Below are 25,797 nucleotides of genomic sequence, written 5' to 3' on the forward strand. Positions count from 1 at the left end.
TCCAGAGTTTGAATAGTTGGTCGTATGTGATATTAGGAGTAGTTGAAATTGTGGAAGGCATGATAGCTTGTCCCTCAAAAGTCAGTTCAAAAGGAGTATGTCCAGTCGTTTCGTGTACTGAAGTATTATATCCAATGCAAACGAGTTTTAGATTTTCGCCCCATTCGTTGTGTCTGTCTTTAGTGCAGGTTTTCAAGAGGTCGTTGATTGTAGCATGTGTTCGTTCAAGGGATCCGTTGGATTGAGGGTGGAAGCTGGTGGTTTTGATGTGTTTGATTCTAAATGCTTGTTCGAACGTTTCCATAAGCTTACTAACGAAATTGGCACCTTGATCAGTTAGAATAGTTCGGGGTGCGGAGAAGATATAGATATAGTGTTCTAGAAGTTGATCGATTATCGAATGAGCTTGCTGATCTTTCAAAGGAATGAGTACAAGGTATTTGGTTAGTTGATCTTGTATGGAAAGGATGAATTGGTTGCCTTTCTTGGTTTTGGTTAGTGGTCCGAATATGTCCATAGCAATTTTATCATTGGGATTTGTTGGAGTATCTGGGATGGTTGGTAATTCTTTAGGTCGGATTCGTACTAATTTTTCGGCTTGACAAGTTTCACATTTTTCAATATAACTTTCAATGTCTTTTAGCATATGGGGCCAAGAGTATTTTTCTTGTATGCGTTTGTAAGTTCGTTGAATACCTAAGTGTCTTACAATGTCGTTATGATTTTCTCTTAAGGTTTGGTCTCTCTGTTCGCGAGTTAGTTCTAGTGGTTTTTCTTTTGCAAAGGTGATCTGTTTATTAGGTGTGATTTGAGCTAAGAATTGTAGCATGAGTTGTAGGTGAAGAATTTCGCGAGTCGTAATATTGTCGTCGTTTATACCAAGTTTGGCGTCATCGGGATTTTGTGATATGATTTGATTAAGCTTGTATAGCCATGCTCTTTCATCAAATGTTCCGAGATACTGTTTGGTTAGTTGAGCGAAATTATGTTTATTGGGTTTGATTATCGCGGGAACTCGAGATGTGGGGTTTTCTTTCCATTCGTAATATGAATTTAGAAGTTCATCTGGCTCTAGAGTGTTAATAGGGAATATTCGCGAGAGTGCGTCTGCGGCTTTGTTTTCTTTACCTTTCTTGTATGCGATTTCGTATTCGTATTCTTCTAATCTAAGTCTCTATTTCATGAGCCTAGATGAAGGGTCTTTACAATCTTTTAACCATTTAAGAGCTTGATGGTCAGTCTGGATAATGAATTTACGTCCGAGGAGATATTGTCTAAGTCTTTTAATTGCCAATACTATTGCGAGGAGTTCTTTTTCCATAGTGCTATAATTCTTTTCGGGTGCATTGAGCGTTCGTGAAATGTAACAGCAGGGGTGTCCTTCTTGTGAAAGTATCGCGCCTATGCCTTCCTTACTTGCGTCTGTAGTTAGAGTGAAAGTTTTCTTAAAGTCAGGATATTTGAGTACAGGGGCTTCACATAATTTTTGTTTTAGTGTATCGAAACTGTTTTGTTGAGCGTCTGTCCAATGGAACGGTATGTCTTTCTTTGTAAGTTCTGTCAAGGGTTTCGCGATTTTGCTGAAGTTCTTTACGAATTTCCGGTAGTAGCCTGCTAGTCCGAGAAATGATTTTATTTGCGAAGGGGTCTTTGGTGTTTTGAAATTTCTAACAGCGTCTAACTTTTTAGGATTGGGTTTGATTCCTTCTGCGGTAACTAGGTTTCCGAGGTATTCAAGTTTTGGTTTGAGAAATTCACACTTATCTGGCTGTATTTTAAGTCCTAATTCTCTAAGTCGTTGAAGTACGATCGCTAAATTTTGATTGTGTTCTTGAATAGTGGAACCGAATATTATGATGTCGTCTAAGTATACGAAACAATGTTTGTTGACTAGACCTCTAAGCGCTGTGTCCATCATTCGTTGGAATGTCGCGGGAGCGTTTTTAAGTCCAAATGGCATTCTGTTATAATGAAAGTGTCCTTGAGGTGTACTAAATGCAGTGTATTTCTTTGAGTCAGGGTGCATGGGGATCTGATGAAAGCCTGAAGATAGATCGAGTGCAGAAAAGAATTTTGCGTTTCCGAGTTGATCGAGAATTTCATCGACGTTGGGTAGAGGATATGCGTCTTGGTCTGTTAGTTCATTCAATTTTCTAAAATCTATTACAATTCTCCATTTCTGTTTACCGGAAGCGTCTAATTTCTTTGGCACGACCCAGACAGGTGCATTATATGGACTGTCCGATTTTTCTATAATGTTTTTCTGAAGCATGTCGTTTACTTAGCGTTCTATTTCTTTCTTATGACATTCGGGAGGTCTATAACTTTTGACATTAACTGGTTTTTCGGATTTGAGAGTTATGATATGCTGTGTTAGTCTACTGCAAGGGAGTATGTCAGTTTCTAAGTTGAACACGTCTAGGTAGGAGACAAGAATTTTTTCTATAGGTTCTCGTAAAGCACTTTCGATATGATCTGTTCTATTTGCTTGAATTTCGAGAGTTGATCAATTGGTTTTTTGTCGGTATAAATTTCGTTAGAAGTATGATGGATACGCTTACCATTGTTGAAGAAGCATACTGGTGTCGGTTTGCCTTGTAAATATACTGTATGGATTTCTGTTTCGCCAGGGTTAATTGGCTGGTGTGTTGGTTTCTGGAAATATATTGGATGGTTATCAAGTATGATTTTGTCGTTTGTAATTTGGTATTGATAATTTTGGAGTAATGGAAGTCCTATTAGTCCGTCTTCAATGAGAGGGAAGTTATCAGGAACTATGTGGAAGGTATTGTCTTTGTTAAGTATTTTTATCATAGTGACTCTGTCCGTCGTATGTTTGTTATTTCCCATATAAAAAGATATTGATTTGTCGTACTTAATTTTAGCAGAATTAACCTGTGTTTCTTTGATTAAATTTATTCCTGCTCCGGTATCCACGAGCATTCGTCGGATGGTTCCAGTGCTTGGTTCTTGTAATCCGATGGTGAGTAAGTTTCTTCGAGTGGTGCAGTTGATTCTGATGTCTTTTCTCGTTCTTCCGTTTCCATGATTACGTTCCAGTCGGTCTCGTCTGTGTTGACCGTGGTTTGGTTTACTCGTTGCGGTGGTGGAAGATTACGTTGGCTGGCCAACGGAAAATTTCGAGCGTAGCACTTGTCACTGGTGTGGCCAAGTCGTCCACATTTGGTACACTTAAGTAAAGCGCGTTCACTGAGCGGATGAATCTCCATCTTTTCGAATTTTTGTTCGATTGGCATTGACTGTGATCGGAGCGCGGCGTATCGCGGCGTAGTTGTAATGTGACGAGGCTGTTGTTGTTGGGTGACAGTTCGTGTCGTTGATCGTCTCGCTTGTCGTTCGCGTAGATGCATCTCCATTTCGGAAGCTAGATTTTGTGCTTTGAGTAACGTAAGAGGTTGGTTAGGAATTACGTATTGTCCTATATCATCCTGTAGGTTAAACGTATAAATTTTGACTGCATCTTCCATTTCTTCTTCTATTGCTATGCGTCTGCTAATTGGTTTAGTGTGTTTATTTTGCAACGCGTATGTTAGTTCGTTAAGTTATTGTCTGAAACGTAGGTTATATGACTGTACGCTTTCAGTGTTACCTTGTTTTGTGTTGCGGAGTCTTCCACGGCAGTTCGATACTGTGCTTGGTAATGAGATGTTTTGTCGTAATGCATCGTAATGATCTACGTAAGTTTCGATATTTAGGAAGCGAATGTTTCGTTTGGCACTGTTCGTGATGAGTTTGAGGAGTAATGCTTTTTGATAGCATTGACTTCGGGCAAATTTTACGTCTTTGATGAAATCTTCGACACCGACATCGTCTTTTCCACGTAAGATTTCGACTAGTTCAATGGCTTCGTTGGCTTTTAGTTCGTTTTCAGTCGTTTTTCGTAAAATGATTCCTTGTTGTCGTTTAATAGAAGGTTTTTGACTGCCTTCTCGTGCAGTGTGTAAGAATACTGAGTCTTCTTCTTCGTCACAGTCTTCTACTCTAACACTGCGTACAGTGAGGTCTGAGCGTCTACTAGATCCAGTTTCTGTCAGCATAGTTAGTTGTAAAGTTTTGCTTAATTGTTGAATTTCATCGGCGCGCTTCTTATTTTCGTTATTAACAACTATGAATTGGTTACGCATAGCCTCTTCGAGTTGCTGCATACGATTGAGCACTTGCCGAAGCATAGTAGTTTCGTTATTTGGTGTTGGTTGAGTCATTTCGTTAGAGGAGTTAGATTCAAAGCTATTCTTCCGTGTACAATATTTATAAAAAGCCAGTTTTTACCTTGGTCCGTAGAGCCTTGTTGTCGTCCTGGATGACCGTAGTCCCAAGTAGCACTATCCGTAGATTAGAGTGGTCGTTGGTTTTCCAGACGAACAGTTGAGGTATTCTGGCAGGATCGCCAAAATGTCACGTTAAACACGATGCGGAAAGTTTTAGTGGAAAAGTCTTTTTGAAGAGAGTGATTGGAGGCCGTAATAATCGTAACACCGGAATATGAATAACTTTGATTTATTAACAAGAGCTTATATTCTCAATATATTGAGAGTTAAACAATCACTAACTCAGGAGGGCGACTTCGAGAGATATTTATACTAACGGGATTGTGTTTTCAGTAAGACCGTGTGCAAAGGTGTCTATGTAGGAACGTGTGCAAAGGTATTCTATTGTTCAGGTGAGATGTCATCCGATGCACGCTTCATGTGGGAAAGTGTCCAATAGTTCGGTGGGAAGATGTCATTCGAAGCACAAGGTATTCAATCAATAATGTGCTATCTGAGAGCGAAGAGGCACGTTACACGCGCGCCGCTGTCATTGAGTACCACTGTCGCCGCCGCACGTTTCGCCAAACTATTTTATTTCTACATTGAAAAAAAAAATAATTTTGGACATTCGCCTGATGCTTTCCTTAGTAGAAAGGTTTGCTCTATCGCGTGGTATAGTCAAATTTTCTCCTAGACCCTTACTTTTTAAAATAAAGTGAAAAATATCAGCAAAAATGGGTGCGTTTTGGGTGTCCTTTTCAATTTAATTGTTATTTAAAACTATTTCTATGTTTATAATCTAATAACTATTTATATTATTTAGTTCAGGAGAGTCCACAGAATCATTTCGTGCAAAGAGCAACTAAATAATTACTACGGTAAAAGCAGAAAAAAATCCCAGAGTTGAAAATTTGTCATTTTTTTGAAAATTGATTTTTTCAAAAACTCTACGTTCTGGGAAAAAATGGTTTGCAGATTCGTAATCAGCACGTCGACATTTATAAGAAATGTTTATTCACGCTTACAAAATTGAAAAAAAAGTCAAAATTTGTCGAATAGTGTAATTAACATAAAAATAAGTATTTGGTTTAACTTCACCACGTGTTTTGAAATATCTATAAAGCAATTATTTCTTAAATAAACATATAAGTACTAATTTCTTTGCTCCTGAAAATAAAAAGAAATAATTTGACCGCAACCCCTGCTTTCTAAATATACAAATTTATGTGCGATCTTTATATTGCAAATTAGTAAAGTAGATATTATACATGTTAAACCAACATGGAAATAATGCAGAAAATTCAAAAGTTACCCCCATCACTACCCCCCCCCCCCCCCCCCCCCAGTTTGAGATACAGGGTTGAAAATTGGCACGAACTAGTTTTTTTGTGATAAGCTATCGAATGGCCCATCCCAAATCTAATTTGGTTTGCGGGCACTTTTGACCTCCTTATTCGGCTAGGCCTTTTCACTAGCACTCATGCACGTCTCATGACTCCGCGTAAGATGCGCATGCGTATGAACTCCATTCTGCCAGTACTGTATAATTGATACGGCGGCGCTCGCATGGTAAGATATATCGTGACATGCCTCGAGACAAGGTCTCGGGAGGCTTACTCTATACTTCGTTCATTGGGAGAACGCAGTTGTCGGTTGACGAGTTTTCGTACCCTTTGCGCAGTTCACGCCTACGCTCATTAGTTATTGGCTCTGTCACTCCCGAGCACATCCCTACCCATGAACCCCTTGTTGGGCCCTTGGAGGTCCTACCATTTCTAAAGAAAGTCACTTCTTCAAGTGTTAGCGCATAAACGGTGTGAAAGAAATTTTGAGCAAGCAAACGATATTCTTTTAGATTTTAGTTTTCTCCGAAAGTATTAATGCGGCTCTGTTAGCAAATAAAAATCTTCTTGAATATCGTCTCTGTCGACCGAAAACGTACTGGTACTAGTCAGAATTCTTACTGCGTTGCAATACCATAAACGACCCTAGATTTCCCGTGTCATAAACTACCTGGTCGCATCGAACATTTTGTAGGAAATCCAGGAAACAGTTCCACCGTTGCTGTTTCTTTATAATCAAATAAGCTGTGGATTCTTATACATTGATATCTCAATAAATATTGTTTCTTAATAGATAGAAACATTTGTTTCATTTGGACACTAGGTATACAGAGTAGAAAGAAGCAAGGCGTGTCCTTTTAGGCTCTTGAATCCTTCACCAATCTCAGTGGAAAAGTCAGTCGGGGCAATGGAAGCCATCTGCGTGAAACGACTGCGTTCTCTCAGTGAACGCAGTATAGGTCTTAGGGTCTCACATGAGACGGCAGGACAGTCTCTGGGTCTCATGAAACCTAATCACATTCAGTACTCATACAATTTGCAACGTGAAATGGCGTTAGAAAATTTGTCTGCGAATAAACGTGCTGCGCTGATTATGGCATTAGCTATGTGTACCGAAAAAGAAGTTGCCCGTAAAAAAAAAAGTGGTCAAAAATTGGCTAATGCAAAAAAATGTTTTCGTATATATATTTATTAAAAGAATTGCGATCAAAAGACTTCATAAATTACATTCGTATGGATGAAGAAGAATTTAATATTATTTTAAATTTAGTTCGACCTTTCATTGAAAAAAGAAAAAGAATAGAGTAATGCGAGAAGCTGTATCTGCAGAAGAACGTTTAGTAGCTACACTTAGATATTTAGTTATAAGTCAAAATTATGAAGATCTGAAATTCTCTTGTGCGATATCACCGCAATTATTGCGAAAAATAATTCAGGGTTATTAAATTCAGAAGGGTCAGACAATCGACCATTACTAGAAACACTATGTGATGTTGGTAGACTACTAGTAGATCTTCAGCGCGAGGAATCCCAAACGAGAAAATCACTAATTCTACCAAACATAAATATAAGCATAAGAGAAGCTCTAAATGCAACTACCATAAATGAGTATCTTTTGGGACAAGAATTAGAAGGTCACATTAAAACTACAAAGTCGTTAGAACGTTCCAGTAAAGATTTAAAACAGCCCTTAAACCCCTCATCAAGTTTTCCAAAAAATAGGAAGGGCCCAATCGGTCCTGCAACATCGAGAACTCAACTCAGAACGACGGGCGGGCACAAGAAACGCTTCAGTTATAGGACGATGGCATATCACAACCGAGCACGAGTTCAGAGGCAAGGGAAAAGGACAGCGAGGAGACGCTAAAAATATTTCAATATTTTTAATTTAAAAATAGTCAATCAGCAGGGAGACTAAAATATTTTTTCAACAACTGGCAAAAAATTACAAACAATAATGTAGTTCTGTAATGGATTTTAGGATATAAAATTTCGTTTGTTCATGGTTCAGTAGGGAACTGGAACAAGTTTCAGAGTGTCTAAATCTGTTGCTTTTAAAGGGAGTAGTTAGAAGGTGCAAACCTTCGGTAAATCAATTTATTTCAGGGATTATCCTTATCTCAAACCCAGACAGTGCCAGTCGATTAATTTTGAACCTCAAACAATTAAATAAATTCATAAAGACTAATCACTTTAAACTGGAAGATCTAAGAACAACTAGGGATCTAATGTTTCAAAACTGTTTTATGGCCACTTTAGACTTGAAAGAAGAATACTATCTGATACCAATAGCTGAGTCTAGTAAGAAATTCCTAAGGTTTAATTTCCAAGGAAAACTGTTTGAATTTAACTGTCTCCCCTTTGGTTTAAATACAGCACCTTACACTTTCACAAAAATAATGAGACCAGTTATACGGCCTTCACCTGGTCTCCTATTTCGCTGTCAATAAGCGCGAAATGCTGATGCATTTCATAACATTGTTATGCGAGCGATTATAACCGACACCGCCGAGCTGATTCAACAAAACAACGCGTAAACGTTTTCCTTTTGGGTATTACGAATAATGACCCAAAAGGAATATTATAAAGAGGAGGCGAGTCAATCAGTTAGTTGGTCTTTCAGCCAGGGTTAGTTAATTCGGGATTAGAGCGAATTTCTGACCATCGTCGCGACGCGAGAGCTGTAATACTGTAACAATGAGGGCATATCGCGTAATAACGGGATATCGCGTACAGAGTCGAAGGAAACAGCTAGTAATTCCGCAAAGTTCGTATCCGCCTCCTTATACCGCGTAAAGAAACTCCGCGAAGTACGAAGTAGAGAAGTGCGTGAAATAAAGGAATCGCGGCACGAAGCGACCTCGAGTGACCAGCGACCGGCTACACTAGCGACGGTGACATTCTTTCGTCTCTCTCCTTCCATTGCATGTAAGAGAAGGTTTAATTAAGGTGTGCTTTAGCACTTTAAAAGAGCAAGAACCCCAAAGGTTGATCTCCGCCATTCGAGACGACCGCCCGTCTAGTTAGGACGTAACAAAAAAAAACAGGGCATAACTTTATTTAGACGATATTTGGTTAATAGGAGATATGTCAATTGTGTAAAATTTGTAAATGAAACTTATTGGCTGCTGCAATACTTAGGCTTTATTGTAAATGTTAACAAAAACCAAGTAAAGCCGGTTAAGGTTTGTAAATTGCTTGGATTTACATTAGACTCAGAGAGAATGACAATACGCCTCCCCCAAGATAAAGAAAATTCTTTATTAGAATACACAGATACATTCATTAATAAAGAAGAGTACAAAATTCGCGAATTAGCTTCGCTTATAGGCACACTAGGAGCTAGTTGTCAAGCCTTAAGATATGGCTGGGTGTATTTAAAAAACGTAGAGAGAGATAATTTTTTGGCATTACAGAGTGATAATAATTTTGAAGCACAAATGAAAATTTAGAAAGAAACAAAAAAAGATTTAATATCTTTTAAATTTATGTACGTTCCAGAGAAAACGTAATTGCGGATATCGAATCAAGAAGACTGGAACCCGAAACAGAATTCGAATTGTCTGACAACGCCTTTCATAAAATATATAAAGTATTTGGAATTTCCTGAACCTAGATAACACGCGACGTCTTGAAGACGTCTATTTTATGTTCATTTTATGCCTGAACGTTTTACGACATAATTCAGACGTCTTAAAAACATCCAAGAGCGTACATCTCAAAGACTTGCAAAGTTTAGGTCTACAAACCGTCTTAAGGACACACTACATGGACGTCCTAAAGACTTACGCTTTTGGACGTCTTAGAAACGTCTAATTTTTATCTGAACGTCTTATATACGTAATTTGAACGTCCTTAAAACGTCTTCTAAATGTTTCTTAAGACGTCTTAAAGACATACTGATTTGTAACATCGGACGTCTCAGAGACGTCTTTTGGACATTTTTAGGACTTTACTGGATGTTTTTAAGACGTTTTTAAGATGTCTCTGTGCTATTTGGGAAATTGCCCAGATAGCACAAAGATGTCTAATGGACGTCTTAAAGACGTCCGTTCCCTATATTGATGACATCGTATAGACGTCGGTGATGTCCTATAAATGTCTTAGAAACATCCTCCGAATGTCGTATGTTACAAAACCGTACGTCTTCCAAATGTCTTTAACATATCTTATGTACGTCTTTAAGACACTTTCAAGACATCTTATAGGCACCTTTCAAACATTTTCAGGGCATGTTTTAGACATTTTATAAGATATTATAAAGACATTATTCAGACGATTTTAAGATATTTATAAGACGTTTTCAAGACATCTTTAAGACACTATTAAAGACGTTTTCCAGACGTTTGTTTTAAGAAAAAATAAATCATATTAATAAAAATAAAAAGTTCAATTAATAAAGGTAAATCAAAACTTTTAATCAGAATTAAAATGTTTATTTAAAGTATTATACATATGCAACATAACAATACAATATTATATTATTACAAACATTATTACAATACACGTTATTGTAATAACATGAACATTAGAACTTCTTTGATACTGTTGCTCTCCTGTCCGAAACTCTTCGTAGCCATGTTTGAATCGACACCTCGGTTTGGCGTCTGTTTCGTGCCACATTTGCTTTTTCTGCAGCACCTTAAATACAAATTTCGATAGAATATTTTAGAATGAACTCTATAAAAATTATAACATTAATAAGAATATATTCTAAGGGTGATAATTACATAACATGAGATTTGATGTTTTTAGACTATGAAACTCTTTCTTGCCTTTCCTTCCCAACCAGCTGTATTCCAATGCAAGGTCGTTTGTCATTAAACAGTTGAATACCCGCTTCACAAATTCATAATTATTGTTTCCCCCTATTTTTGCTAATTCTTGCACCTAAAATTAAAAAATGACTTATATTCTGCTAACAGAATGAAAATAGATTAGTCACTGAAACACAAATTAAATTTAATTTTATATATGTTCATACTGCATCTTCAAAATCAGCTACATCATTTAAAATAATTTCCAAACGTAAAAGAGCCTCTTTTGTGTTTAAGGGAAATCCTAACTCAGAATATTTTGTAAAAAAGGTAGGTTTATCCTGAGATTTATTTCCTGTTTCTTTCAACATATTTTTTATTTCTCCAATTTCATGCAGTACATCCGTTAGCAATCCCCGTATTAAATGGTTCTGCTCAAGAAGAACCTTATAATTTGAATTCTTGCCAGCATAATTTTGGCAATTATTTGTTTCTCCATTTCCTATAAATTTTAAGGCGTTATATTTTCTATATGAATTAGTATTTAATTAGTCAAATAAATGAATTTACCAATGACACAAGGTTGGGTGGAGCTGTTATTATTAGTAATTTCATGATTGAAACTTGCACCCTGAATAGGGCACTCAGCAATAGCTAAAAAACGGAATATTTTTTCTAATTATAATAAACAATTGAATGATTTAATTACACTGTTCAACAAGTATCTAATTTTTTAAACTTGAATGAACATTTCTCATACATTTTGACATGCTGAATACGAATCGACAAACAGATTTTTTTCCAGAACGTATAGTTTTTGAAAAAAATGACAAATTTTGGACTTTGGAAATATTTTGTGTTTTTACCGTAATACTTATTTAGTTGCTCTTGACACAAAATAATTCTGTGGACTCTCTCGAAAAAAAGGATATAGTAGTTATTAGATTATAAACATCGAAATATGTTTAAATAATGATGAACGTAAAAAGGACAGCCACAATGCACCCAGTTTTGTTGATGTTTTTCACTTTATTTAAAAAAACGAGGATTTAGAGAAAAATCTGCCTATACCACGCGGTAGAGCAAGCTTTCTACTACGGAAAGCATATCAGGAGGCGAATTCACAAAATTATTTTTGTTTTCAATATAGGAACGAAATAGTTTCTATACGAAATAATATATATACAGGGTGTAACAAAAATGTCGCAGTTCCTTAAAAGGGGTGATTCAGGGGGTGATTTGAAACAACTTTTTCCTTAGCGAAAATGTAAGATGAGGCTTCGTTAACGAGTTATTAACGAAAAACACCGGCCAATGAGAGCGCGAGTTTGCCGCCCGAGCGACCGCGGTAGCGTTGGGTACGCGCGCTACATGCTACGGTTGTACTCCAAACAAGAAAGTCGTCATACATCGAAGAAAATAGCATTAGTATGAAAACTGAAAGCGACATAATAAATAATACCGAGTCCTTTTTTTGTGTATCACTTGAAGTGAATAATTACTTAAAATCGAGGAAAACTACGTGCAACGTAAAAACACGAATATGTAAATTTCTTATTCGCATAACGTATAAACGAAAAAGCAATACAACGAAAAATAAAGGAAGAAGAGGACAAACTTCACCTGTAGTTTGTAAACCTGTGTCACTGGTTCACTGTACCGATCCTGGTCATCGACCGCCGAAATGGTTTATGCTAGGGCACGCGTTTAGGTAATTTATGGCTTTATTGCTTTGGTTTCGAAGGAGACATGATCTCGGAGTGTTCGAATAAGGAAGGTCTGAGGTGCTTAAACTACGTGGAGGGTACAAGGAGCTTCTTTGGAAAAATTCTACCCTACCATAAACCATTTCAACGGTCGCTGACCAGTATCGGTACAGTGACCCAGTGACACAGATTTACAAACTACAGATGAATTGCATTTAATTCATTAATGATTATTATTTTTTAAATCTAACGCAGACTACTTTCAACGTTTCTATCTTCAACGTTAATTCTCCAAGTCTCCGTCCATTTCTTTTGTTGCATTGCTTTTTCGTTTATACGTTATGCAAATATTTTCATATAAATGCTATTTCCTTCGACGCATGCCGACTTTCTTGTTCGGAGTACAACCGTAGCGCCCAGCGCGTACCCAACGCTACCGCAGTCGCTCGGACGGCAAACTCGTGCTCTCATTGGCCGGTGGGTTTCATTAATAACTCGTTAACGAAGCCTCATCTTACATTTTCGTTAAGGAAAAAGTTGTTTCAAATCACCTCCTGAATCACCCCTTTTAAGGAACTGCGACATTTTTGTTACACCCTGTATATTATTCAAACAGGATTATTTCGTGTCAAGAGCAACTAAATAACTATTACGGTAAAAATACAAAATACTTCCAAAGTTGAAAAATTGTCATTTTTTAAGAAATTGATTTTTTCAAAAACTGTACGTTCTGTAAAGAAGGTGTAGGATTTAAGTTTACCGCGTGACGTCGTGTGATTGTATCATAAAAGTTATACTATGTATAATTTTATACGTTTATCTTTATAATATAATAAATATTACCACAAAAGGTTTGCAGATTCATATTTACAAACTCAAAAAAAAGTCCAAATTTGTCGAACAGTGTTATAAGAAAAAGATTTAGGTGTTGTTTACAAGCCTTGTTTGAGTTGAATAAACATTATGTACTGTAAGTGTTCTAATAATGTTTATAAACTGTTGTGTACATACTTATTGTTTTCTTTTTTTTAATTGTTGGAGGTAATGGTAAACTGCCAATAACTGTTTCATCACTATCCGATGATACTGATACTGATGATACCCACTTTTCTTTCTGCTTCCCTGTTTTTAGCAAATTATCGTTTTCAGACTGCAAATCGCTTGTCTCTTCAGCAGTTTTAGCTTTCAATCTGGCTTTGAAATAATCATCTACAAGTATTAAATAGTAATTACATTAATTGTATATTTGTTTTGAATAATAATGTTAACTTACTGAAAGTGTCATTTCTGAAAACTTTAATTTTATGTCTTGGCCAGGATAATTGTAATGGTTCACACTTTTTGATGGCATTTATCAGCCGATTTTGTGGTAAAGGTGGCCAATGACATACATCGTTCTGTATCCATGTTGATGGTACTGCTTCGACACTACCATCGTCCACAAATTCAACAATGGTCCACATTTCTCTCTCCATTCTTTAATTTTAGAAATATTTAGAATGTGTTTATTTGTGCTACTAAATGTATGTTTGGCATACCAGAATAATACAGTCATTATATGCGTGGTAAGTTAATATTGAATTGTAGATAAATAGTAATAGTAATTACTGTATGAAAACACGTTAAATTTATGAATAGAACAAAAAATTCTTGTCAATGGTGATTGGCATTTACAATTTATACTATTTATATTATGGAAGAAGCGATTAATAAAAATAAGCGTTTGAACTTAGCAATAAGCAGAATGCATCAGTGGAAAGATAACAAGTTTTTCGGCAATTTCTAATTTTACACATTTATAGGCGATGTACTTAATATTAAAAATTTCTAAAGGCCCTAAATTAGACGGTTCTACTAAAAAGATACTTAATTTTGAGGATTTGCAAGGTTTCTCATAAAAATCCTTTAAGACTAAAAATTTTCTGCCAAGTATTTTATAATCATCATCTGACAATATTAAATTTTTCACAACAATAATAGTACCATCACTGGGACAGTAACAGTTATCAGGATCAGTAACTTTTAGAATAAAATTATTAAAATCAACAACTTTAAATTGTTTTAACGCTGTAATATGCTCTGTTAATGGACCTTCGGAATGTTCTTTTCTAAAAGAAGGATATTTCATAGTGTCAGGTTTTTTTTCAAGAAAAGTGGATGTCTCTATATATCGTTTTACAATTTGTTCCAAATGTTTATCACTTTTTCTAATAGATCTTAAAATATTCTGTAAAAAATTTTCAAAAGGGAAAGCACTAAAATTATCCAGTGGCCCGTGATTTTTAACATCTTGAGTTATATGTAACAAATTATGCACATTGTGAGATATGTTTTCCAAACCATATAGCATTCTAAAAGTTACTACAAAATATTTTAACAATTCAGATGTATAATCAATACAATTAAAATACCTGGCATTTGACAAAATAATCAATCCTGCATGTAACGATAAAAAATTTAAGTATCTATCATTACTTATATTTTTTATCAGGACTATTGGACCCGTATAAAATAGAAATTGCCGAAATTCTGTAGCTTTCCATCTTTTTACTTCATCCAAGACTCTAGGTTTCCTATTAAATTCTACCGGAATACTTTTTGCCAAATGAATTAGTGAATTGGATATATTTGACAATTTTGAATTTGATATTTTTGTTGAAGGTTTACCAATACACCATAGACAAAGTAATTTCTTTACCACACCCAAGCAAATGAGGTGCATATAGTCAAGGGGGAAGGAGTCGATCATATCGATTCCTGGGATATTTTCTAGGATTGAAAATTCAGTATGATGCTCTTCTTCAATTTTTAATCTAAAATCAGTATCAGATCTTAAACGGATATTCTCTACATCGGGAAAGCACATTTTATTGTGTATAAAATCTCCTTCCGAATAACACTTAGTATACGAATGATACCCTGTATGTCCTTTTACGCATTTAATGAACGATTTGGCCGGGGCATCACATGCAAACGCTTTAATCTGTATACGATATAATTGCTCATTAATTAAAATCCCATTATTAATAACATCTATAGTCTCATGCACAAAATTATTTAAAAATTCATTGACATTTTTGGGTTTCTCATGACCATGATATATACCAATCATGTTAACTCTTTTATTGTGTCCCGTAATGCTACATAAAATTGGGTATACTTGACTCTTTGAGCTTTTGCATAATGGTAAACCATCGATATTAAGATTAACTTGAATGGTGTTATCATTAATAGAACCAATATCTATAAATTTAGTTAGCTTTAGAACACTATTTTTTAAGCCGAAATGATAATAATTTCCTGGGTCTACACGTTTCGTTTCTACTGATCTACATGTTCTTAAAAGAGTCCTTGCATCTGAAGGTAAGTTATTCGGAATAGGCTTTTTTAACAAATTCAGCAAATCATTAATTGCACAATGCGAAATATTGTGTTTTAAAGACAATTGTATTAGCAAAGCATGAAAACTTTCATCTAATTCCTCCACGGGACCTGTATTTCGATTTAGCATATTGGCATTTTCTTCAGTCTCTTGAGTTTCTGCAGAATCATTTTCAGTATTATGTATCAAATCTAAAGAAGCAAAGCTACTTTCATTACTATTATTTAGACCAGAATAAGAATTTTCTGAGGAAACATTTAATTGAATGATATTTGAAGATCCTGTATTACATGATGTGGAAGCTTCCTGATGCAAAGATTTGTACGATGTAAGCAAAGATCTTTTACCACGCATATAATATTTCTGCATATTTCGTTTTCTTTTTGCCATTCTTAAATTAAAAGGAAATAAAAACTTTGATAATAAAATAAAATTATACAACAAAAATATCAAATAACAATAAAATTATAAAATAGAAACTTACACAAATGTAGCTTAGTATAGTACCACCACCAACAACAACTAATATCTTTGGGGATTTTCACAACACGCTAAAATAAAGGAAATTTACCACTAATATGAAAGACATATTTAAATAAACAGAAATAAATATAAAGTAAAAACTTACCTAATGTAATTGCACATTTTCACATCGAAAAATTTGTATTACAGCAAAAAATTTATTTGCAATAAGATCTACTAATATCTCACATAATATATAATATGCATTAAATTTTGAAGGGCGTACCACGTAATTGTCTTCACGATTTTGTAAATATTTCTGATAATCTAAAAAAATAAATGTTTTGAGTAGGTATACGGGTCATTCCACGTGAAATCGGGCACGTTTCGGAGCAAGTTCTTGTAATTTGCTCAAATTTGAATATGTTGTAGTCTTTAACGATATTTAAACGTACCCTAAAGGATTTTTCAAAATTTTGAAAATTGTCGATTTTACAGCTGTTTGAAGTTAAGTGCTACCTTTTTCTTTAAAAAATTATAGCTATTGAACTAGTAAGCGGATGGAGATGAGCTTTACGGTGCTTATAGAGAAAACATTGAAGTTTGTAAAAAAAATTATTTCATTTAAAAAAACTTGTTTTTTAATCATCTTTTTTGCAATTATTTTAAACAAATGCAGGTTTTTAAGATGATGCGCGATTTTAAAAATCTGAAAAAAAAGGAGAATATAGTTTGATCCTTCCCCTTGATGGACAAACTTTCAAAAAGATGGACATTCTAAAATTGGCCCTGTGAAAATTGCCGAAAGTTGACGCTGCGTCGAGTCCCACTGCTGTGGCGGGCGCGTCGTCGCTGGCAGCCTACTGGTAGTCCAGCAGCTGCGCGTGCTGATCACGTCTGCTGGTTACGCTTAGGATATATTTTACATTTTTAATCGGTTACAAGTTGCGATATAAAATATTGCCGAAAGCAATATTGATCTTTTACCGAACAAAAAACTTTTGGAAAATTTTATATATTTTTGACTTGAAGCCGATTAATATTTTTTGTAATATTGTTGAAAATACCTGAAAAAATGTGGGGACAGAATTACGTGATACACTCTGTATGATACTACTGACATAGATTTACAAGAAATATTTTCTAAAAGGGAAGGACAAATTTCTTCAAAGGGAAGGATAAATTTCTTCGATTTTAACGATTTTTCGTAGGTTGATTTTGGTAGATTTGGTAGATGTTGGTTGATTTTCGTAGAATACATTTACCTAATGATATGTGTAAAATATTAGTCTTAGATACTCGATAGTTTTAACGATATAATTAAATTAAAGATACATATACCATCTCTATCTATTGTAATGTAGGCATCGATTCGTGTAATATAGAATAGGTACATGACACGGTGCGCGGCTTGTAATCGGGTGGGTCCGAGATGGAATCTCGGTCGATGAATAAATTCTTTTCTTTCTTTTTTCTTTCTTTTACGTCATTAATATTATTATGATGACATTATATACGATGCAAAATGATAATTATCGTACATAAAAACGATCAACACCAGGAACACATAATGAAGGCTTGTTTGTTGCAATGACATTCTTTAGTTTTTATATTTTTCGGGAAAGCAACTTGATTCAGATTCAACAGTATTTCCTTTGTTGATGTCACATTAGAAGCAGGTACAGTACTAATATCAATCAGGTACAGTATTAATAAATGATTTTGCTTGAAAATAAAAATCTGTTCCTTTTTATCTTATTTTGTATAAAAGAACACTATATGCATGTGATCTTTTGCGATTAAATTGTATTATTATATAATTATAATATTACATACTTTTGAGATCAAAATCTTTATGTGTAGCAACTAAATAATGGGAATTACAAAAACTTAGGAAATTATGAAGACGCGTTTGTTTATTTTATGTTCTGAGAATGCGTTTTAATAACCTGTAGAACCTATTTAAAATATGTTAAGTTTCAGGTGTCATTCCAACATTTATTTTGATATAAATTTCCAATATATGTACGACGTTTACTTCGTCTTTAATATGCAAATTTCAGATGTCTTACAGATGTCTAGAATAAACGTCTTCAAGACGTCTGAAATTTACGTCTTTAAAACGTCTAAAATTTACGTCTTACAAATGTCTGAAATTTACATTGACGGAATGGTTGTTAAGTGAAATAATACTATTTTCACTATGCGTGACGATTCCAGGCTTTATTTGCGAGTTGACTTTTTACTCTTGGTGGTGCGAGACTCTGTGTATTTCAACTCTACATTCGTCTTCCTTCTAGACTCGGTTCCTTGGAGGAGCTGTTCCGCTAATTTTCATTGGTCAAGACAAATCATTTCTTAACCAATGAAAATGTCCTCTGACAATCCGCCCACTCTTTGTGCCCTTGGCGCGCTTCATCAGAGTGGGGCGAACTGTCGAAGGCCAATTTCCTAACGTAAATATTGGTGATACAGCAGGGTCTCATCAGGGTCAAACCTAAACAACCCGTCAGGCCCTGGAAGTTACGTGTCACCACGTGATGCTTCGCAGGCCCTCGGCAATCCAGGCTTTGGTTCGTCCGAGACCCAAGATTTATGACACTTACGAACGCTATTGAGGCTGTCGTAGAAAATTCCTAAAGAACACTTAATTGTTCGACCCAAACGGCTAAAACCGATGCAGACAGCTTACTCAAAAATAGCTTCTCTGGCGCGGGCGTCATAAAACTTTCTGAACATTTGTACGACAAGAAAACATTTCTTCGTATACAGCTAGCCGCTACAACATCTTTAACAGGTTTTTATGACATAAATTCCAGATGTCTTTGAGGCGACCACAATGAGACGTCTTGAAAACGTCCAAATTAGGTCGTAAGACGTTCAGATCTAAAATAGACATAAAATAGGCGTCTTTAAGATGTCGTGTGCTATCTGGGTGATTTATTTGCTAGTCGTTCCAATACAAGATGCTACAAATATGTATCATGGCGAAAAGATCCGGAATCAATCGCAGTAAATGCATTTACTATAGAATGGTTACCTTGGTTCTTTTATGCATTCCCGCCGTTTGCGATAATTTTAAACGTTTCTAGGAAAATTAGATCGGAAAATGCTAGAGGAATAATTGTCATACCTTACTGGCCATCACAAGTGTGGTTGCTCTTATGTATGGCCATGTTCGAATCAAAACCGATCGTTTTAAGTCCGAACTTTAATTTATTGCGTTCCACAAATAAAGAACCTCATCCATTATGGCGTCAACTTTCCCTGGTGGCAGGAATATCATCAAACAAGCGTTTAAAATGAGAGAAATACCTATAGATTCAATTGAAGAAGCTATAGCTTCAATCAAAAATTCGTGTTATATTTCGGGTAAATCATTTCGAAACAAAAACGGGCTGAACTCGAATGCCCCGGTAACCTGGTATTTTGACAACCTCAGCAGTGCAATAACCTGGGAAGGTGTCAAATGTGAGCCGGCGACTGACTTAGTATAAGTCGCGTTAGAATAAGATAGGAAATAGATAGCAAGAAGATTAGAAACTGCGACCTCGTTAGTATACATTACTTAAGGAATACCGTAGTCCAAAATTAATAAAAATTATAGATGGTAACCTCTGTAGATTTTGCTGAGGTAAGCATCAATTGCGACAGGACTTTCGTTTCGTATCAATCTCTTAGTCGATGGATTAAGAATATTCTGGAAAAGAGCGGCATAAATACAAACGTCTTTACAGCGTATAGTACACGCCATGCAGCTACGTCGGCGGCAAATAGAAGCGGAATCAACATTGATTTGATAAGAAAGACTGCAGATTGGACAGAAAAATCAAAAATGTTTGCAAACTGTTATAATCTTGTAACGAGACAGTATTATCGTGTAAATAGCGAATTAGCGTGTAATAAGTGAATTAGCGTGTAATGAGTGAATTAGCGTAAAGTCGCGCGGCGATGCGACACGACGATGGGACAATGCAGGTAAAAAGGATCCGCTCGCGTACAAAGGTAGCGCGCTGCACCCTCATTGGTTGACGCTAGGTGCGAAAATAAGTATAAAAGGCGGCGATTAAGGCAAAAACAGAGTCTTAACGGAGCAGACGTAGAGCACGGCACTCCGGTCAACTAAAACATAGGAAGAAACCAATCCCCCTAGAGGAAGACGTCCGAACGCACGGCACCTCTAGGTTTCGGCACCCCAAACCTCGTTCAAGCAGACGTAGAGACGGCTCTTATGCGATTTTCCTTCCACGACCTATCCCCAACTTCCACGGGAGCATCCTTGTCGCGTCGCAGACGTTTCTTTTTACCGGGAAAAGAGAAAGACTAACGATATTCTATTCCGACTAGAACCCATAGATATAGTGATTTGTGTACCACCTAGTGTACAGTGTTTGTTTAAGTGATTCTATTTCTGTTTTAAATAAATTGTGTTAAAAAGTGTTTACAATCTTAACTTAATAAATGATAATGTTGTATTTGCAAACTCTATATTAAAAAGACAAAAATAATTGAAAGGTGCCATAAACTCTTTAAACATCAACAAGTGATCTTGAGGAAGAGGCGCGAAATACAATTGAATGATTAAACAAACTTACCTGTAAGTGAAATTCTATCATAATTGTATGCAGCGCCTCTTCCGAAGAAATCAATTCCACCCTAGTCTCATATTCATAATACATGAACCCATTAATTATGGCACAACTGTGAAGAAATTACGTGGAAGCGGGATGTTCTCATGGGTGGAGTAGGCTAGGAAAACAAAAAACCTGCAACTTTAAACATGTGGCACTAGTCTACGTGGAAAGGGCTACTACAAGTGATCTCGAGGAAGAGGCGAGAAACACAATTATAATAGAACTTCACTTACAGGTAAGTTCGTTTAATCATTCAATTAAGTTTTCCTATTTTCCTGTAATATATGACGTCATTAATTATTTTTTTGAGTATTATTCGCTGTCGCTGATCTAATTGCTTGAGATCGCAAGCTATTTTTTTCTGGTAACAGTAAATGGATCGTCTTTCTTATTTCCCGATAGTGTTTGGCAAGCAAGTTTTATTAATCTATCTCGTTTTGATTGTGCCCTGGTTTTCTTTTTTCTGATACTCTTGAACAAATTGTAGATGTAGTACTAGATGACTCGGAAAGATTTGAAAAATCTTCTACTTCAATATTATCCTGATTCTAAAAAAAATAAAAATTATTTTTCTTTTCAGTTTCCAGACACAGAGGAAAAATGGCAATCAATTGCAAATGATTTTCAAACTCTTCGGCAATTTAATAATTGCCTCGGAGCAATCAACGGCAAACATGTACAAATTGTAAAACCAGCCAATAGCGGTTCCTGCTTTTATAATTATAAGGGTACATTTAGTGTTGTTATGTTAGCTATTGTTAATGCCAATTATGAATTTGTAATGGTCTATAGGGGTACGAATAAAAGAATTTCCGATGGAGGAGTTTTGTAAGAGACTGCGTTTTATAAAAAATTAATAGGGAAGAAGTTGAATATTCCTAACCCAACAATGCCTGAAGGAACAAATTTACAATTACCGTATCCACTTGTGGGAGATCAAGCTTTTCCATTAATGGAGAACTTAATGAAGCCGTATCCCGACAAAAATTTGACACGAGAAGGAAAAATCTTTAATTACAGATTAAGCAGAGCCATGGAGAATTGTAGAGAATGCTTTCAGAATAATGACATCCGTATTTAGAATTTTTCACTCTGTAATAGGCATTGATGTAAAGCATGTAGATGCAATAATATTAGCATGTTGTACCCTACATAATTTTTTAAGGCGACACGCACCAAATAGGTATATGGCTCCCATAATAAATGCGGATAGAGAGAACACAAATTGTGGAGAAATAATACCAGGTCATTAGAGAGCTACAGGAGAGTTAATATCTTTGCAGCTGTAGCGGCTTTGCCGTTGCTACTCCCTGCAGTATTTTGGCGTAGCTATTAGGCAGGTAAAGCGGGTTTTCCCCAATATTTCGTACCCCACATCTGGTAGCCAGACTTGGACGAAGTCAACGAGGGTTTTTCCGCTGGTTACCTGAAAAGTGTTTCCTGCGCGTGGAGAAGTTTTGGAGTCCATGGACTAAGGGCGAATAAATAGCCTGCGAAACGTGGCGACTAGGCCATTGACTGACTTGCTTGACAACCGTTCGCTTCACGAGAAACTTTGTACGTGCTCACACTCGAATAAATTGGTACGTGAGTTTAGTAAAAATCTCTACTTATTCAAGTACCCACACAGCAAACACCATGTACTTCGACTCTAGCTTTACGAGAAGCTCGAGAAAATTTTAAAAATTATTTCAATGATATAGGAACAGTGGATTTTCAAGAAAGAATGATGAATTGTGCATATCAGCAAATTTGCTTTGCTGAGAAACTGAGAATGATGGAAAAATAATATAATGTAGTTACATAGTATAATGTATAACTTATTTGAAAAATATTAAGAAATATCTATTCACCTCTTCTCTATTCATATTGCATAAAATTTCTGACATATCATCCTAATTAGATGCGACATTGTCTATACCTCTTCTCGGCGTTTCACATCTGAAATAAAGCTTAGCAATTCAAAGTATCAGAGAGTTGGTACGTAAACACAATCAGCCGAAGTTCTTGTAGATTTGGACCCTTTAATTTTCTTCAGCTCTCTTCAGAAGCTGCACCGCATATTATGAATTTTTTTTTGTCACGAAATCCTTATTTGCTAAAGGATTTATTTCCTTACACTTTTCAATTAATACTTCCATTACAGCATTTTTGTCCATGTATGCTTTAGATTTTTCATCTCACAAACACTTAAAATCCTTATATAGTGCAATAAATTCTACCCAAAATGTACAACTGCCTTCCAGACTCATGATTTCTTTACTTGTTGCACTTAAGATGTTTTTCTTGAAATGTTTTTAAAATGTTTTTGTTTTTACTGATTTTGTTTCTACCAAAAATTTTGTTTATATCGATTTCGATGAATTCGAGTGAAACGAGTTCATCTATATCGCAATAAAAATGCGAATAAATGAACGTGAATTTGGAAGGGAATCATTCATTCGAGGAAAAATTTAATAATTTGTATTTACTTTAGAATCAAGATATAATCGATGTAGAAGAGTTTCCAAGACTTTCGAGATCTTCTATAGAAATGAAAATTATATTATTTATATTTTAGTATTACTAGAAAAAATAGTTGGCAACCTTCTATAATCAGATGAGCGGCAGCTAACCGAAAAAGTAATTAATAAATCATAATGTGATAACGGTCAATCAATAAAACTTAATAAAAATAGAATATTAGGAGATGTTCAATAAATAGAGATAAATATAAGGAAGTTATTACTTCCTAGCAAAGACTCGTTTAATTAAATTTTACATATCATCCAACAGGTTTGTGGAATTATTTGTCTCAATAATTGCAGTAATGTATCGTTTTAACATTTTCTTTTTTTCACGTGAGACCAAGAGTATGTGTCATCGTAGGGCCTGCTTAAGAGTACATTTGTATTTGTACTAAGGGTGTCACTGTGGATGAGCTATCTGGAAGACTGTATTTTGTTAATGTTCCTTCTATATAATTTTTAGTCTCTGCTTTATGCTCTACAAAAAACGGTCTTTTTATAGTGTGCAACTCACATGGTATACTTATGTTCATTAACCTCTTAGGCTCTTAACCTAACCTCTTAGGTACCTCTTCATTCCCTTTGACTCGTTCACTTTTTCCTATAGTATAAGATCGAGCCCGGCCTCGGACCGCGTATGTTTAGTATTGGTTTATTCTTTCTTTCGCATTTGCTTTTATTATTTCTTACAGCACAAGCTCGTTGCTCGGGCCTCAGACCGCATGCTTTTAGCATTGGTTTATTCTTTCTTTCTCATTTCCTCTCACTTTTTCTCATAGCATAAGCTCGTTACTCGGGTCTCGAATCGCGTGCATTTAGCATCGGCTTTATTCTTTCTTTCTTATTCGCTTTCACTCTTTCTGATGACATAGACTCGTGGCTTGAATCCCGATCCGGGTACGTTTAGCATTGGTTTATTGATATAGTAGTTACTTGCATGACCAGAAAACTACTTTTGTGTTTTATTAGAATCAATAATGAAATAAAATGAAACTTGTTAAAATACTTACTTGAAAATTATTCGAATCCTGTCGTGCTTTGTCATATTTTCATCGGAAAAATCACAGCAATACAATACAAATATTTTCATAAAAATAAAACCAGCAATTAATAACTTTAACTTTTCATTTTTAGCCCTGGTTATTAAATATCTCTTTAATCTTCCAAATACCAGTCTTCGACTGTTTACAAAGCAGCATCGCGCGAGCCGAATCGTGTCACATTTCATGCTTCATTAATTCCAAGGGGTGTTCTATTCCCCCGGTGGTGGGGATAGCGACGAGCGTTTATGCCGGGAGATCTGGCGAGCCTATATCTAGAAAGTACTGTATTGTACGTGCGGCAGTCGAAGTAGCTCGCAATAAGAGTGACATTTTGGCGAATTATTGTACTTTTGGAATCGGGAATCTCACCTTAAGTTAATTAATTCCGTGCGATTGTTATTCTATGCTCATGAACCACAGCTATGACTATGCTTCGTTCGAGGCAATCCGCTATAAAATGCATCCAGTGCAGAGAAGAGTCCACCTTGCTTCTGTACGCTCCCCAGCCGACTGGTAATATAGTCAACTGCTCTACCTTACGCTAGGCAGCGAGATATTGCCACCGACCAGATAATAATAGACCTATCATTCAATGGAATTTTGTGTCTCAGGTCAAACTGCCTTAACGATGCACAATTTGCGGACTGAATTAGGCGACCTCTACTCATGAATAACGTTCACTTGGAGAACTACTCCAACCTGTGGTGAAATATCGAATAGTGTGTATGCTTATGTACGTGTGACTTCTCAGAATAGAGTCGCATTTGACAGTTTTATATATAAATATAAATATCAACGTAAACGTAAACGTAAAACGTAAACGTAAACGTAAACGTAAACGTAAAACGGAAACGTAAACGCAAATGTAAGGTGTAAACGTAAGACGTAAACGTAAAACGTAAACGTAAACGTAAATGTAAATATAAGTAATATATATATATATATATATATATATATATATATATATATATATATTTATATATTTATATATATATATATTTATATATATATTTATATATATATTTATATTTATATATATATATATTACTTATATATATATATATATATATATATATATATATATATATAACGAACGACTTTCTTGTTCGGAGTACAACCGTAGCGCCCAGCGCGTACCCAACGCTACCGCAGTCGCTCGGACGGCAAACTCGCGCTCTCATTGGCCGGTGTTTTTCATTAATAACTCGTTAACGAAGCCTCATCTTACATTTTCGCTAAGGAAAAAGTTGTTTCAAATCACCCCCTGAATCACCCCTTTTAAGGAACTGCGACATTTTTGTTACACCCTGTATATATTATTATCATTACTTTATCATGAATGTTGTCGCGTTCTTGTATCTCTAAATTATGTGAACTTAGATAGAAGTCTCAAGCTGCGCCATCACGAAGATAGTTTGGAAGGAGATTTAAATGAATCGATTATTATAAGTTATGAATGTAAATCATAATGTTGTATTTTAAATGATTGTACATTTGGGTTTAAATTTCACCCAGTAGAAAAACAAGAGGAATATTAGTTGTTAGCAACGATTGAAAAGAAGATCAATTCATTCCAGAATTGTAACTTAAACTGACAAGACGTATAATTAAATAACAGATTCTCTCTTCCGATCCAATAAGTTTCATTCAGTTTTAAATTAATAGAACAATTTACTAAATAATCACGCAACA

General features: G+C 35.5%; 1 protein-coding gene, 1 long non-coding RNA gene and 1 pseudogene across 4 annotated transcripts; all 3 read right to left on the minus strand.

Annotated features, from left to right (window-relative positions):
- Positions 1-10,040: 10,040 nt before the first annotated feature.
- LOC143179588 (uncharacterized) lies at positions 10,041-16,343 on the minus strand. Of its 2 annotated transcripts, XM_076378882.1 has the most exons (8): positions 16,088-16,343; positions 15,944-16,010; positions 13,351-13,553; positions 13,089-13,286; positions 10,942-11,025; positions 10,599-10,873; positions 10,345-10,504; positions 10,041-10,255 (listed from the first exon to the last, which is right to left on the minus strand). In XM_076378882.1, exons 3-8 carry the CDS (start codon positions 13,550-13,552, stop codon positions 10,143-10,145), a joined length of 1,032 nt encoding a protein of 343 aa, XP_076234997.1. In that variant the 5' UTR covers position 13,553; positions 15,944-16,010; positions 16,088-16,343; the 3' UTR covers positions 10,041-10,142. The 2 variants fall into 2 exon arrangements, with proteins under 2 accessions (XP_076234997.1, XP_076234998.1); XM_076378883.1 differs by lacking the exon at positions 10,942-11,025.
- A 4,465-nt stretch (positions 16,344-20,808) lies between these two features.
- LOC143179683 (uncharacterized) lies at positions 20,809-22,807 on the minus strand (annotated as a pseudogene).
- Positions 22,808-23,825: 1,018 nt separating this feature from the next.
- LOC143179181 (uncharacterized) lies at positions 23,826-24,603 on the minus strand. Of its 2 annotated transcripts, XR_013001908.1 has the most exons (3): positions 24,475-24,603; positions 24,073-24,377; positions 23,826-24,011 (listed from the first exon to the last, which is right to left on the minus strand). It is a non-coding gene; the product is annotated as an uncharacterized LOC143179181 (long non-coding RNA). The 2 variants fall into 2 exon arrangements; XR_013001909.1 differs by having other exon boundaries at positions 24,073-24,571.
- Between the last annotated feature and the right edge of the window lie 1,194 nt (positions 24,604-25,797).

Source organism: Calliopsis andreniformis, chromosome 5 (genome assembly GCF_051401765.1).
Source record: "Calliopsis andreniformis isolate RMS-2024a chromosome 5, iyCalAndr_principal, whole genome shotgun sequence".
Classification (NCBI taxonomy): Eukaryota; Metazoa; Arthropoda; class Insecta; order Hymenoptera; family Andrenidae; genus Calliopsis; species Calliopsis andreniformis.

Coding starts and splice junctions, on each gene's coding strand:
- LOC143179588 (XM_076378882.1), bottom strand. CDS start 13,552: ATGGAGAGAGAAATGTGGACCATTGTTGAATTTGTGGACGATGGTAGT. Junction 10,874..10,941: donor CACCCAACCTTGTGTCATTG/GTAAATTCATTT, acceptor TAAAATTTATAG/GAAATGGAGAAACAAATAAT. Junction 10,256..10,344: donor AACATCAAATCTCATGTTAT/GTAATTATCACC, acceptor TTTGTATTTAAG/GTGCTGCAGAAAAAGCAAAT.